We start from the raw sequence: 16,147 nt of genomic DNA on the forward strand, positions 1-16,147 counted from the left end.
GAGCTCATATTGATGTCTTCAATTATCTAATACCACAGAGTTTATTATAATCTTGCCCCTTTGCTTAACTTTAATTTCTCACTCCAATAATGAGAACCCTAGCTCCCAGAATGTATTACCTATTTACTCATTTGTTCAACCCCAGTATGTTTCAGAATTAACTCATAACCCTGTGAAAAACAACTTTATTAAATAAAATAGTGCTCATGCTTTAAATAGTATTTAAAATAGTGTTTATGTACACATAAACAAAAAACTTTATTTTTAGTCACAGAGTTTCCAGTGAAAGCATAGTCTTCTAAAGTTATTCATGTGTTCTGGTTTGCTAATGCCACTGGAATGTAATATATCAAAAATGCATTGGCTTTTATAAAGGGAATTTATTAAGTCACATGTTTACTTTAAATCACATGTTTACCATAAAAATGTCCATACTAAGGCATACAGAGAAAGATACCTTGACTCAAGAAATGGCTGGTGATGTTTGGGGTTTCTTTGTCAGCTGGTAAGGCACATGGTAACATCTGCTAGCTTTCTCTCCTGGCTTCTTATTACAAATGGCTTCCCCGGGGGTGTTTTCTTTCTCCATCTCCAAACGTCTTTTTGCCAGCACTGAGGCTTTTTCCAAAATGGTTCCCTCCTAAAGGACTCTAGTAAGCAACCCCACCTTCAGTGGGTGGAGACACATCTGCATGGAAAACCCCCTAATCAAAGGTCCCACCTACAATTAGGTGGGCCACATTTCCGTGGAAACAACCAAAAAGAGACTAACCAACAATATTGAATCAAGATTAAAGAATATGGCTTTTCTGGATGGTTTCAAACTGGCATATTTATATCAGCTCCTCGTATCTCCCCACATAGTTCTGCATTCTTTTTTTGCATGGGCTGGCACTTGGAATCGAACCCAAGTCTCTAGCATGGCAGACGAGAATTCTGCCACTGAGCCACTGTTGTACTGCCTGTAGTTCTGCTTTTGATGCTGTATTTAAAAGTCCTTTCTGATTTGAAAATTGATTATATACATGTATGTAATATGTTATACATAAATATGTATAATATATGTGTAACATTCTATAATAATATATAATATACTCACACATTGTATATTATACCATATATTTTATTTTATTTATTTTAGGTATTTTATTGCTTTGCTATAAAACTCCTGAGTACATCTATGTTCATTTTGTCACTTGGTGTGAAGTAGAACTCATGAAAACTCTTGCTTTTCTCCAATATTTGAAATTCCCCCTTGATCATATTTTAAAATATTTTATATACCAGAGGCTTTCTGTGCTTCTTATTCTATATCATGTTCTCTTGTTCAAGTTCAAAGTGTGTAACTTGATAATTTCAATATCTTGTAGAATTGTTTTGCAAAGTTTTACTCACTTATTCTTATTATTGAAATTAATTGCTACAATTTCCTTTTTTATTTTAGGAACATTTTAGTGGATAAACCAAATGACCAGTCTTCAAGGTGGTCTTCAGAGAGCAACTATCCTCCCCAGGTAAGATTCAGAGATAGACACTTAATCAGTATGTATGTCTGCCTGTCATCTCTTGGTATCAGTTATTAATTTATTTAGTCTTTGGTGTTGGGAGGTAATTTTTTTTTCTCTTTTGTTTATTGGCTTAAATTTTGAAAGAACTTTTAGTTCATAGGCAAATGAAACGTGGAATTTGATGACTCATACACTTTTTACTTCTGAATTACTAATGATACAAAACTAACTCTTTTGATACCTTTCAAAGAAAGGTGAAGCTGGGGAGAAAGAAAAAAAGAATTTTAAAAAGCGAACATAGCCTAATAGACCTGTGGGACACCATCAAGCATAGCACTAAATGCATTATGTAAGTCCCAGAGGGAGAGGAAGGGAAGACAAGAACAGAAGGAACATAGAAAACTTCCCAGACTTGGCAAAAGACCTGAATATACACATCCAAGAATCCCAGCAAATGCCAAACAGTATAAACTGAAGAAGAAATATGGCCAAATCCATGGTAATCATGCTGTTGTATTGCAAAGGACAAAGAGAAAGTTCTGACAGTTGCAAGAGAAAAGCAGTGAGCTATGTACAAGGGAGTCCAAGTTGAATTGATTACATGCTAGTTTCTCATTAGAAACTATGGAGACGAGATGGCAGTAGGTTGAAATGTTAGTGTTGGTAGAGAATAATTGCCAACCAAAAATTTTATGGCTGGCAAAACTGTCTTTCAGAAATGAAGGGGAGGAGTATACAAGGGTAGTTCTGTGGTAGAATTCTCGCCTGCCATGCAGGAGACTTGGGTTCAGTTCCCAGCCCATGCACTCCTCACCCCATCCCCCACCCCGAAATGGTACTGCAATAACAGGGTAGTCACATGGAAAAAGAATGAAATGTGACCCCAACCATACAGCATACCAAAAAAAAAAGGGGGGGAGAGATAAAAATATTCCCAGATAAATAGAAAAGAACTGATTGATTTATGATTTTGGATAGGCAGTGTGCAAAGATAAAATATTTAACAAGTTGCAAAACAAGGAAAGGACTTAAAAGTGTATGAATGGTGTTAATGTATGTGTAAGCTATTGAAGTTAGGTTAGTATTGAGTAAAAATTGGTTATTATATATTTAGTATGTTACATTTTAATCTTATGGTAACCGCAAAGAAAATATATGAAAAAATATATCCAGAAAGAAATGGAAAGGGACTCAATATGGTACAGTACAGAGATCAAATAAATATGAAAATAGGCATTAACAGAAAAAATAAGGGACCAAGAAAGCATAAGACTTAACAACCACTGTTTTAGTTTCCTAGGCTGCTCAAAGCAAATACCATAAAAATGGTTGGACTTAAATATTGGGAATTTATTAGCTTACAGTTTTGAGGTTGGGGAAATGTCCAAATAAAAACATTACAAGACGATCGATGCTTTCTAGCTGAAGATTGGCTGCCAGTGATCCTTAGCTTCTCTGCCATATGCCAGGGCACATGGTGTTGTCTACAAGTCTCTCCCTTCTCAGTTTTGCTGATTTCAGCTTCTTTATTCCTTTACTTTTTTTTTTTTCTGTATTTCATTCTTACTCTGGTAATAGAATTGATCCTGATTGAGGAGAGACACTTCTTAACTGAATAACCTCATTGAAAAGTCCTACCTACACTAGATTTACACCCACAGGAATGGATTATATGTAAGAACATGTTTTTCTGGAGTACATGGCACACTTACTAAACAATAAAATGGCAGAAGAAGGTCCTGCATTATCATCAGTTACTTTGAATGTAAATGGTTTAAACTTTCTAGTCAAAAGGCAGAAATGGAAGAATGAATAAAAACTGTGACCCAATTATATGCTATTTATAAGAGTTTCGGCTTAAATTCAAAGATGTTAGTAGGGTCAAAGTGGAAGGATGGAAAAATTATATACCATGCAAGTAATAACCAAAAGAGAGCTGGGGTAGCAATGCTAATATCAGTTAAAATATACTTTAAGAACAAAATGGTTACAGGGGACAACCTATATTGATAAAGGGGTCAATTCTACAAGTATATAGAACAATTACAACATATAACTAATATATCTAACAGCAGAGGTCCAAAGTATATGTCGCACATATAGACAGAATTGTAGGGAGAAATAGTTCTGCTTTAACAGTTGGAGACTTCAATACACGACTTTAAATAGTGGATAGAACATCTAGACAGAAGATCATTAAGTAAATAGAAGACCTGAACATGCTCTAAACCAACTAGACATAACAGACATATAAAGAACACTTCACCAAACAGGATATGCATTCTTCTCCTGTACCCACTTGGATAATTCTCAAGGATTGACCATATGTTAGGTCACAAAACAATTCTAAATAAGTCCCCCAAATAATGAAAACATACAATTTATCTTCTCCTATCACATGTAATGAAACATCAATAAAGAGAAAAATGAAAAATTGAATCATGTCAGAGACCTAACCTCAAAACTAGAGGAACTAGGAAAGAAGAGCAAACTAAACCCAAAGCAAGCAGAAGTAAGGAAATAACAAAATTTAGAGTGAAGATAAATGAAAGAATAAAAAAAAGAAGAAAGGCAATGGAATCAATAAAACTGAAAGTTAGTTCTTTGAGGAGATAAACAAATTTTCAAACCTTATGCTCGACTGAAAAAGAAAATTAGGAGACACAAATAATTAAAATCAGAAATGAAAAGGGGAACATATTCCTAACTTCACAGAAATAAAAAGGACTATAAGGGGATGCAATAACTATACACATCAGATTAGACAATTTATGTGAAATGGACAAATCCCTAGAAATGAGCAAAGGTACCTATACTAACTCAGGAAAAAGCTGAAGATTTTAAAAAATCAATAATTAGTAAAAATGTTGAATTAATTATCAGACACTTCTCAATGAAGTAAAACCCAGGAACAGATGACTTTACAGATGAGTTTTACCAAACTCTTCAGGAATTTACACCAATCTTATTGAAAATCTTCCAGAAAATTGAAGGTGAGGGAATGCTCCCTAACTCCTGAGGCCATCACCCCCATACCAAAGCCAGGATAAAGATACCACAAGAAAATAATTTTAAAGACTTTTATAAATATATGTGCAAAAATGCTCAACAATCTAGCAATCCAAATCCGAGAACACAGTATAAGAATTATATACAGGGTGCATGGGTGGTTCAGTGGTAGAATGCTTGCCTTTCATGTGGGAGGCTTGGGTTTGATTCCTGGACCATGAACCCAAAAAGCAAAACAAAACAAAAAGAATTATATACCAGGATTATGTAGAATGTATTGTGGGTATACATAGGTGGTTCAACATAAGAAAATCAGTCAATATACGACATTAACAGAGAGAAGAAATACAAACCACACGATCATTTCAGTTAATGCAGAAAAGTCATCTGACGTAATCCACCACCTCTCCTGGAGGTTTTTAAACACTTAGAAAACTAGGAATAGAAGGAAATTTACTCAACATAATAAAGGGCATCTATGGAAACCCACAAGAAATATCATACTTAACAATGAAAGAGTGGAAACTTTTCTTCTGTGATTAGGAAAAGACAAGGATGTCCTCTGTTACTACTGTTGTTCAACACATTGTATTGGAAATTTTAGCCAGAGCAATTGGGAAGAAAGAAGTAAGACTTTCCCTATTTGCAGATAACATGATCCTATATACATAAAATCCTGAAAAGTGCAACAAAGCTACTAGACCTAATAAATGTTCAGCAAAGTGGCTGGGTACAAGATCAATATGTAAAAATTAATAGTGTTTTTATACACTAGAACGGATAGTCACATGGAGGAATTGAGAAAAAATTCCATTTATAATAGAAATCAAAAGAATCATGTATCTACAAATAAATCTAATAAAGGATGCAGAAAACTTATTTACGAAACACTACAAAACATTACTAAAAGAAAACAAGTAAGACCTAAATAGATGGAAGGACACTGTGTTCATGGTTAGGAAGACTAAATATTGTTCAGATGTCAGATCTACCTAAAGCAATTTACAGCTTCATTGCAATCCCAGTTTAGTTTTCTCGGGAGTACAGTGGTAGTTCAGTGGTAGAATTCTTGCCTGTCATGTGGGAAACTGGGTTTGATTCCTGGCCCGTGCACTTCCCCAAAACAAATGAACAACAAAAACAAAAAAACAAACAAACAAAAATTCAACAAATGGTGCTGCAATAGCAGAATACTCAAATAGAAAAATAATGAAATGTGACCTCACCATGCAGCATAAAAAAAAAAAAAATTCTAACAGCTTTCTTTGCAGAAGTGAAAAGGCTAATCATCAAATTTATTTGGATGGTCACAGTGCCCTGACAGCCAAAAACATCTTGAAAAAAGAAGCAAGTTGGAGAACTCACATTTCCCAATTTTATTATTTACTACAAAGCTACCATGGTCAAAAGAACATGATACTGGCAGAAGGACAGGCAATGGAATGGAATTGAGAGTTCAGAAATCAGCCCTCATATTTATGGCTAATTGGTATGACAAGTGTGGGAAGTCTAGTCAACTGGAAAAGAATCGTCTCTTCAACAAATGGTGCAGGAAAACTGGATGTCCATATGTGAAAGAATGAAGGTGAACCTCTACCTCACACCATATACCAAAAGTAATTTAAAATGAATCTAAGTCCTAAATATAAGAGCTAGAACTTTAAAACTAGAAAAAAGTATATATATGGAAGCATCTTTGGGACCTTGTGTTAGGCAATGGTTTCTTTGATTTTTATACTCAAAGCATGAGCAACAAAATTAAAAATAGATAAATGGGGTTTCATAAAAATTAAAAACTTTTGTGCATCAGTGGACTTTATCATGAAAATAAAACACCATCCTACTTAATGGGAGAAAATATTTCAAAACTATGTAACTGTTGAGGGCTTAATGTCCCATATATAGAAGGAAATACTACACATCAATGACAAAAATACAAACAACCCAATTAAAACATGGGCAGAAAACTTGATTAGACATTTCTACAAAGAAGATATACAAACAACCAGAAAGCACATGAAAGGTGCTCAATTGGTCGTCAGGGAAATACAGATCAAAACCACAGTGAGGTATTTTATGCTGACTAGAATGGCTGCTGTTTTAAAAAATGGAAAGTTACAAGTGTTGCAGAAGATGTGGAGAAATAGGGACATTTATTTGTTGTTCATGGAAATGTAAAATGGTACAGCCACTGTGGAAGACAGTTTAGCTGTTCCTTAGAAAGTTAATATGGAATTACCATTTGATCTAGCAGTCCCACTTCTAGATATATCCCCAAAAGTATTGAACAGATATTTACACACCAATGTTCATAGCAGCGTTATTCAAAATTGTACAAAATGGAAGCACCCAAGTGTCCTCAACCAATGAATGGTTAAACAAAGTGTGATAAGTACACACAATGAATAGTATTCAGCTATAAAAAAGAATGAGGTTCTGATATGTGCTATGATATGGATAAACCTTAATGTATCATGTTGGGTGAAATATGCCAGACACAAAAAGAGAAATAGTGTATGATCTTGTTGATATGAAATAATTAGAATAAGCAAATTTATCAAGTCAGAAGCTAGAATGCAGATTGTCAGTAGCCAGGGTGGGGAAGGGAATGGGGAGTTGATGTTTAAATTGTACATAGTTTCTATTTAGAATGATGGAAAACTTTTGGTAGAGATTGGTGGTGATGATAGTATAATGTTGTGAGTATAATTCACAACACTGAAATGTATATTTGAATGTGAATAAAAGAGAAATTTTAAGTTTTACAATATGTTACTAGAATAACAATTCTAAAAATGTGAAAGACTGCTACACAAATAGTGACCCCTAAAGTTAACTGTAGAGTATAGTTATAAAAATGTTCTTTCATCAATTGCAACAATTGTAGCACATTAATGAAGGTGTTAATAATATTGTGATACAAGGGAACCCTATTTTGTGCATGATTTTTCTGTAAACCTACAATTTCTCTAACAAAAGATAGAAGTAAAATATAAAGAAGACCTTGTTAGGTTCCAAAAAAATGTACATAACTTTTATATATAGTAAAAAAACTATTAAAACAACTTCCTGTTTACTTGTCAACCAATTTCAGAAATGGAAAATGAACAACCTTTTGAAACTCTTTGTAAGCCCCCTCATATATATATTTCTTAACTATACAGGAATGAGTATTATTTCTTGTTTTATCAAGCATTTTCCAGCAGTATTACATATGTATGTGTTTACATATATATATATATATATATATATATATATATGCTATGATTTAGAATTGCCTAGCTTTGTTCATAAATGAAATGTAAAATGAATGTGTCATTATAATTCTTCTGACACTATTTTTAGTATTATAAATTTATATATATATAATTATATATTATATATAATATTTATTAATGTTACATGTAGCTGTACTTTGTTCTTTTTCACTGCTAAGTAGTATTCCAGTCTATTAGTATGCCAAAATGTATTTATGTATTTGCTGTTGATAGTCATTTGGGATTTTTTTTAACAGTCTTCTTTACTATTATGAAAAAGACTGTGAGTATTCTTGCAAATATTTTCCTTGTTTATTTCTTGTATGTTCTTTAGTGTATATATCTGGGAGCAGAATTGCTGTCATAGGTGCATATGGTCCACTTTAACAGTTGATGCAAAACTATTTTACTACATGGCTGTGAAATTTATATATTCGGTTGCAGTGAAAGTTGCTGTCACATTACATTTTCTCAGTTACCTTTATAGCAGGCATTTTTTGTAACAAGGATAACAGACCCTTGTGGATGTTTCTTTTAACTCACAATGGCTTTGATTGGCTTTTTCCTCTTTACGTACAAGCCCCTTTGCATATGTTCATAATTTTTTTAAGAACTATTTTTATTATAAGCAACAAGCAAACATACAAACATTCTTGACATATAAACATTCTTGTAATGGATATAATCAGTGGCTCACAATATTATCACATAGTTGTGTATTCATCACCATATCATTTTTTTGAACATTTGCATCTCTCCAGCAAAAGAAAGAAGAAAGAAAAAACTCATACATGTCATACCCCTTACCACTCCCTTTCACTGACCACTAGTAGTTCAATCTACTCAATTTATTTTAACCTTTGTTCCCCCAATTTTTGTTTATTTCTTATCCATATTTTTTACTCATCTTTCCATACCATAGATAAAAGGATCATCACATGCAAGGTTTTCACAATCCCATTGCAAAAGCTATATCATTATACAGTCATCCTCAAGAAACATGTCTTATTTTTCAGTAGTTAATTTTCTTTCTTTCTTTCTTTTTGTGCTATAACTGAAACTGTTACACCTTCCTTACTGTGAAATTACATTTATTTGTTAACTGACCGTATTTTGAAGACAGAAGAATTGAATGTCTTTTTACTTGTTTGCTCATTTATTCACTCAAGTTATTTAGTATCTTTAGAGCGCTGCAATTTAGGTGTTGGTAATGCAGAAATAACATTGTCTTTCTTCTTCATGAGCAAGGAAATATACTGAATCATTTACTATTCAGTGTGACAAGACTCATAGTAGACTTAGTAGACTACTCATAGTAGAAGTAATTTAAAGTTTTGAAATTAACAATGGCCAATTTATCATGGAGTTACATGGAATCCAGTTTTTCTTTATTGTAATTACAACCCAATTATAACTGGAGTTCCATATTGCCAATCCTAAAGAAAAAGAGTCTTGCTAGAAAAATATAATTAAAAGGACTTACAATTTTGACTTAAATTCATGAGAAACTGCTAGGTGAGTTGGAATGGGTATAGTGTTAATGCATAGATGAGTAGTCAGAAATGTTGCATTCTACCTTTTGTGAGCTAAGTTTATAACATTTATTTTCAATGTGTGCTCCAAAAATTACTGAAAGTACTGAATTTTAAAAGGTATATGCATTCCCATAAAGTTCTTAAAAGGCGAGAACCTAAGGATAAGGATGATATAGAAGCAAATCCCCACTTCCAGGGAACTGTGGTGAGAATTGCAGTTGGCATTTAGTGGAACTGGGGAAAAGGACAAAAGAAGAAACCCCAGCTCTGAAAGGTTATAACCACTTATTCATCTTTGTTCAGATTTACTACTTAAATTCCCAATACCTAGCTATCCAGGAAATCTATAGTATGGTTTTAGAGTGGTTTGGGTGATTAGTGTCCTACAAGGTGCCCAAAAGAAGTAAGTGGAGATCCTTTTGGAAGTAGTTACAATTATCTATTGTAATAATCATCCCTTGGCCTCAGGTAATTGTCACAATTAATTATTCAAGAAAGTGGGCCTTACCCAGTCAAAGATAACCAAACATACTAGGAAATAAGGCACGTGTATAAGACCTGGCAGATGCAATGGATAGCAGAAATCTGTAAAAACTTTAGATAATGAAATTAGAAGAATTAAAAGACACTGAAATTAAATCAACTGCTTATAATATTTGAAGAAATAAAAGATATCAGTAAGGAATAGGAAAGTATAAAAAGTGCCTTTGCAAATTTGAGAAAGAATTAAATAGAGCTTTAATAAATGAAAAAATAGAAAAAGCCATTTTAGTTTAACCAGCTTTCTTGCTAAGAACAGATAGGAGACCTGCGGTAAGTAGGAAAAGAAACCAAAACGAAAGGTGTTTTTGAAGGTAGTGGAGTTATAACAGCAAGGTAGTAAAGAGTGATGGGGTAAAAATTTGTGAGAATTTGGAAACCCATAGAGGGAGCTACTTTGGGGGCCACTTTTCCATGGGATATCTAAAGAAGTGATTAAGAGGTTAAGAAACTGAATAACACTTCCTAAAAATTATTGGAGGTATAAATAAAGTGATAAAGTTTGGAAACCAGAGCCTGGGCATGGCAGAATGGTAGATTTCCTGCATTTTGGTTCAGGATATTGAAGGGACAAAAATGAACTAGAAATAGTGTGGCGCTCACAGAGACTGACGCCCAGTTTCATATTACCTCAGTTTTTGAAATTGGATTTAAGTGATCCAGAATTGTTATTGTCCGTAATACTCTGCCTGAAGCAGATATGCTTCCTAGACATTTAATTATTTTTAGTTTTTCATATTTAGTATCACCAAAAATAACAGGGCTTCAAGGTAGTGATGTTTTAGATATAGGTTTTTAAATAAATGCCCTTAGTATGTTAAAGGGAAAAAGGATGTGAAAATGAATATTGAAATCACAAAAAGAACTAAAATTGAAATTAAAAATATAGTAATCAAAGTTTTGATCCTGGTAGGTGAGTTTAATAGAAGATTAGGCACAATTGAAGAGAGAATTAATGAACTAGAATTTAATGAAAAGAAAATATTCAGAATGAAGCAGAGAGTCAAACAGATAGAAAAGAAGGCAGAAGATAAGGGGAATGAGAGTGAAAAAGTGTAATATGTGTGTTATTGGTTTCCAGAAAGAGAGGAGCAAGAAGTGAAAAGGTGTAATATGTATATAATTGGTACTGTGAATGTGACTTTATTTGGAAATAGGGACTTTGAACATGTTATTAGTTAAGATGAGACCAAATTAATTAGGGTGATCCTAATCCATATGACTGGTGTCCTTTGGGAATGGGAGAATTGAACACAGACACACTTAAAGAGAGAAGGCCATGTGATAAATGAAGTAGAGATTGAAGCCCACAGGATTGTTGGGTATCCCACCAGAAGCTAGGAAAAGACAAGGATTCCCTTGCAGATATTGGACTGCCATTCAGTTTGTGGTACTTTGTTCTGGCATCCCTAGGAAATTAAGACCCCATGTCTAGAATAGGCCAGAGAATCAGCAAAAAAGGAACAAAGACCTCTGAAAAATCAAAATTGTTGTGATGAAATAATATTTGTATATAATTACATATTATGAGTTGAGAAGTGCTCTTTCAGTAATCTAGGCAAGAGATTTTAGTTGCTTTTTACTAGGTGGTAGTGGTACTGGTGTGAAAATTAACTCCAAAAGCAGTTTGAGAAGTAAAAAATCATATGCACAAATATTTAAGGTTTTTGCTGATAAGTAACCAAATACAGAAGATGATTTTTCCTCTTTTCTTACTTTTAGTGTATTATCTCAAGATGAAGGATAATTAGGGGAAATTCTTGCTTTTCAATTCTCTCTTAACAGTGCTTTGTGCCTCTTTTGTTTTATCACTCATTCCTGTTTTGAATCTACTACTAACTCTTTATGTGATCTAGGGTCAGCCAGTTAACCTCTCTAGGTGGTTTAGTTTGCATACTACCAGAATGTGATAAACCTGAAACAGAATAACTTTTTAAAAAGGGGAATTTATTAAGTTGCAAGTTTATAGTTTTAAGGCTGTGTAAATGCCCAAATTAAGGCAAGGCTATGAAAATGTCCAAATTAAGGCATCCAGCAAAAGATACCTTGGTTCAAGAAAGCTGATGGTGTTCAGGGTTTCTCTCTTAGCTGGAAAGGCAGTGGTGATGCTGCTAGCTTTCTCTCCTCATTTCATAAGACTTCTCCAATGGCTTCCCTGGCTCTGTCTGTTCTGCTGGGTCTGTGGGTTCTGGTGGCCTAAAGCATTTTCCAAAATGGTTCCCTCTTAAAGGGCTCCAGTAAGCAACCCCACCTTGAATGGATGGAAACAATAAAAAAGATCCTTCCAGGTGGGCCACGGTAGCTCAGCGGGCAAGAATGCTCGCCTGCCATGCCAGAGGACCCGGGTTCGGTTCCCGGTGCCTGCCCATGCAAAAAAAAAAGATCCTTCCCAGCAGTATTGAATGAGGATTAACAGGCATGGCTTTTCTGGGGTACATAGTAGCTTCAAACTGGCACATACCACCCTTTGGACCCCAAAATGACATTTCCTCATCTGTAAAATAAGGCGATTAGGGTCATAATATATTCCTAAGTATTATATTTCTAGAGTTCTAATTTTTATTATTGTTATCTGGGAAAGCCTCTTTTCTTCTGTGGGGTTGAATAGATGCAAGTATTGCTATATTACTAATTAGTATTAAATCTATTTTCTTTCTGAGAACAGAAACACTTTTTTTTAGTATTGTAGGATCATAGGACTCATTTCATTCTATCTTGTAGTATAGTAAGTTGCTAGTATGTATCTTCCTCATTAAATTTTTTTTTCATGGGCAGACACTGACATTTGAAACCAGGTCTCCAGCATGGCAGGGAAGAATTCTGCCACTGAGCCATGGTTGTGCTGCCCCTTCCTCATTAAATTTTAAGATCCTTGAAAATTGTTGTCCTATCTTATAGTACCTAGTCTGGTATTACTAAACTTAAAAGAAATCCTCTTACAAAATTCTGAGTCACCAATATGGGAAATAAAAGTTCTTTTATTTTTGCTAAAACTTTCCGCAGCAACAGAACTAGGTGCCTTTACCTGGCCAAGTTGATAACTGTATCTAACTACCACAGAGTGTCAGCCAGGATTATAACCATCTGAAGATTTGACTGGGATTGGGGGATCTCCTTCCATGCCTTTGGCAGGCGACCCCATTTCCTTCCTGTATGTTGTCAGGAGGCCTCAATTCCTCACTATATGGACCTTTCTATAGGTCCTTTGACAGTCCTGATGATATGGCAGCTGGCTTGCCCAGAGCAAATGATCCAAGAGAGAGAAAGGCAGAAGCATCAATATCTTTTATAACCTGACCTTGAAAGTGATATACTATTACTTGTGCTGTATTCTTAGTCACACAGGCCAACCCCGATACAGTGTGTACAAGGAGACTTTATATAACTTGAAAATAGGAAAGAGGCAGGGATTGTTGGGGGCCATCTTGGAGGTTGGCTATAAAGGAACCAAGAAAAAAGCTAAGGGTTCTGTGAATGCTTGGGAACTTCTGACATAGCAGTTGATAAAATCTTTTTCACTAGGCAGGCAGCAAGCTAGAAGAGACAAAAGAAAATCTAGACATATTTGATTATGTTAAAAAAAGGTATGTACGTTTAAAAAGAAAGGTATATATAGCACACATACGTGTATATATATGTGTGTGTTAGACAAAAAATAACATAAAGTCAACAGATAAGGAAAAAGTTTGTAAAGTACTGACAAGATAAAATATTAGTATCAGATATAAAAAAGGGATAAAGAAAAGATGAACAACTTATTGAAAAACTGGGATTAAAATATACATTAACAGTTCATGAAAGAACAAATCTGTATGGCAAATAAAAATGAAAGATGCTCGGCCTTCTGCCTTACTTTGCTGGGGGGCTTCTGTAACAAATACCACAGAATGGTTAACTTGGACAACAGAAGCTTATTCTCTCACACTTATGGAGGGTAGGTCTCTGAAATAAGGTGTTGGTAAGGCCATGCGTCCTCTTAAAGGTGAGAATCCATTCCATGCCTCTTGCCTGGGTTCTGGTGAGACACCAGCAGTCCTTTGTGAACAAGGAAGTCCACAGTGGCATTCCTTGGCTGGTGGCAGTATAACTCAGTTTCTACCTCTGTCCCATGGCCATCTCTTTCTCTTATTGACTGTATCCAGATTTTCTCTGTTTATAAGGACGCCAGTCATATTGGATTAGAGTCCTCCCTAATCCAATTTGGCCTCATTTTAACTAATAACATGTTCAAAGATCCTGTTTTCAAATAGTATCATGTTTACCAGATGGTGTTTGGACTCAAACATAGTTTTGGAGGGGAGGTGGGGACACGGTTCAGTTCATAAAATCTTCCAAATTTAGAAGAACATCTTTCAAATATAAATAGAAGATTGATCTAACTTTTATCTATTCCAAATTGTCAGGGATATGCAAATTAGTTATGAAATGACCCTTTGATACTAATATAACTATTTCAGCCTGCTTATGCTACTGTTTATGTGCTATATCTGTTTGTATCTGTTTTCGACCTATCTCTATATCTTTATGTTTAAAGAAAATCTGTCTTTTGACTGAAATGTTGCTTACATGTTTGGGTATAGATCTGTCTTTATTTTTGTTTTCTAACTTTTTTTGGTGTTTATGTTTTTTAATGATTTCTCCAGGGATTACAATATATATTTTTGATTTTTTTACAGTATACTTACAGTTACTAATGTACTATTTCACATAAAATTTAGATGAATTGTAACTTAGAGATTTATTTTCCCCTCCCCTGCCCTGTAGGTTGTAGATATTATGTGTAGTGCATCTACACATGCCGTAAATGCCAAAAGGCAATGTTAGAATTTTGCTTTAAGCAGTTTTGAAGTTTATAAAAAAATAAAGAGGAAAACGGCAACCAGGAGGAGGTAGCCTTTTGAATTTATCCAGATTTTCATCATTTCTACTGTTTCCCATTCTTTTATGAGGACCCATATTTCTGTCTACATTAATTTCCCTTTGCCTGAAGAACTTCCTTTAGCTTTCTTTTATTGTATATTAGCTGATGATGACTTCTCTTTTATCGGAAAATGTCTTTTTCTCCTTTACCTGTGGAGTAAAAATTTAAAAAAATTAATTTTGCCGAATATGGAATTCTGGGTTGACAATTTTTTTCCTTTCAGTATTTTAAAGGTGTTGTTCTATTCTCTTCTGACCTACATAATTTCTGTAGAGAAGTAAGCCATACACTGGATCATTTTTCCTTGTATGTAATAATATTATTTTACTTTTGAGAATTGTTTTATGAAATGCCATGGTGTTGAATTTGTGTTTATATGGTATGGTATTCACTTAGCATCTCATGTCTGCAAATTTCTCTCTGACCAAGTTTTGGAAATATCTGGCCATTAGTTCAAATGTTTTCTATTTTTCATCTGCACCCCCACCCCTTTATCCAGTATATTTTACCATGTAATAATCATCAGTTATTTTCCTGAGCTTTGTTTACTTCTTTTTCAGTGTTTTTCTCTTTGTTCTATTGGTCTGTCTTTAAATTCCTCTGTCACATCCTTTTGATTAAGTGACAAAAGTGACTTATCCAGTGACTTTTTAGAAATTACATTTTTTAGTTTTAGAATATCCATTTGTTTCTTTTTATTGTTTCTCTTTCTCTATTGAGTTTTCATTAATTGAAAACATTTTTTGCTTAAGTGATTGATGCAGTTATAATAGTTATTTTAAAATATTTATTTGCTAGTTCCAACCTCTGATTCAGCCACAGATTGGACTTGGGTGACTTTCTTTTCTCTTGATAATGTGTTCCATTTTTTTGATTCACCATATGCTAGGTAATTTTGGATTGTATCTTGGACATTATGAATATTAGCTTTGAAAGTTCTGGATTCTGTTTTTTTCTCCAGTACATGTGTTGGAGGCAGCTCCTTTCCTAGTTTAGCTGTTTGGTTTTTTTTTTTTCCCCTTTAACTGTTGCTTTGAGTCTACTCTTTCCCTGTATGGTTTAAGGGTCAGAAATGTGAGTAGCCAGAATTTGGTGTTTTCCTCTCTCACTCTTTCCTTTCTGGGATTCCCCCTCTTTCTTCAGCTTTTGTGGCTTCCCGAATTCACTTTTCTATTTCCTAGGCCAGAAAAATTGGATGTTCCATGTTTGCTCCTATTGTGGCTATGTCTGCTCTGCCAGTGCACCTAGCTCCATATAAAACCATTGGAGACAGGAACTTACTTTGTGGCTATCTAGCTCCTCTTCAAGGGAGTGTGCAGTTCTCTTGAGAGTCTACTTCTGTTCACTCTGCAATACCTTCAGGCATTTGCTTTTTGT

At 34.3% G+C, this 16,147-nt stretch overlaps 1 protein-coding gene across 1 annotated transcript in view; it reads left to right on the forward strand.

The window, feature by feature from the left end:
• The window catches only part of MKLN1 (muskelin 1), a 299,405-nt gene that overhangs the window by 67,928 nt on the left and 215,330 nt on the right, over positions 1-16,147 (forward strand). The window contains exon 2 of the mRNA XM_077135509.1: positions 1,445-1,514. Within this exon, the coding sequence (XP_076991624.1) occupies positions 1,445-1,514 (70 nt within the window). The remainder of the gene's footprint in view (positions 1-1,444; positions 1,515-16,147) is intronic.

Source organism: Tamandua tetradactyla, chromosome 1, assembly GCF_023851605.1.
Source record: "Tamandua tetradactyla isolate mTamTet1 chromosome 1, mTamTet1.pri, whole genome shotgun sequence".
NCBI lineage: Eukaryota > Metazoa > Chordata > Mammalia > Pilosa > Myrmecophagidae > Tamandua > Tamandua tetradactyla.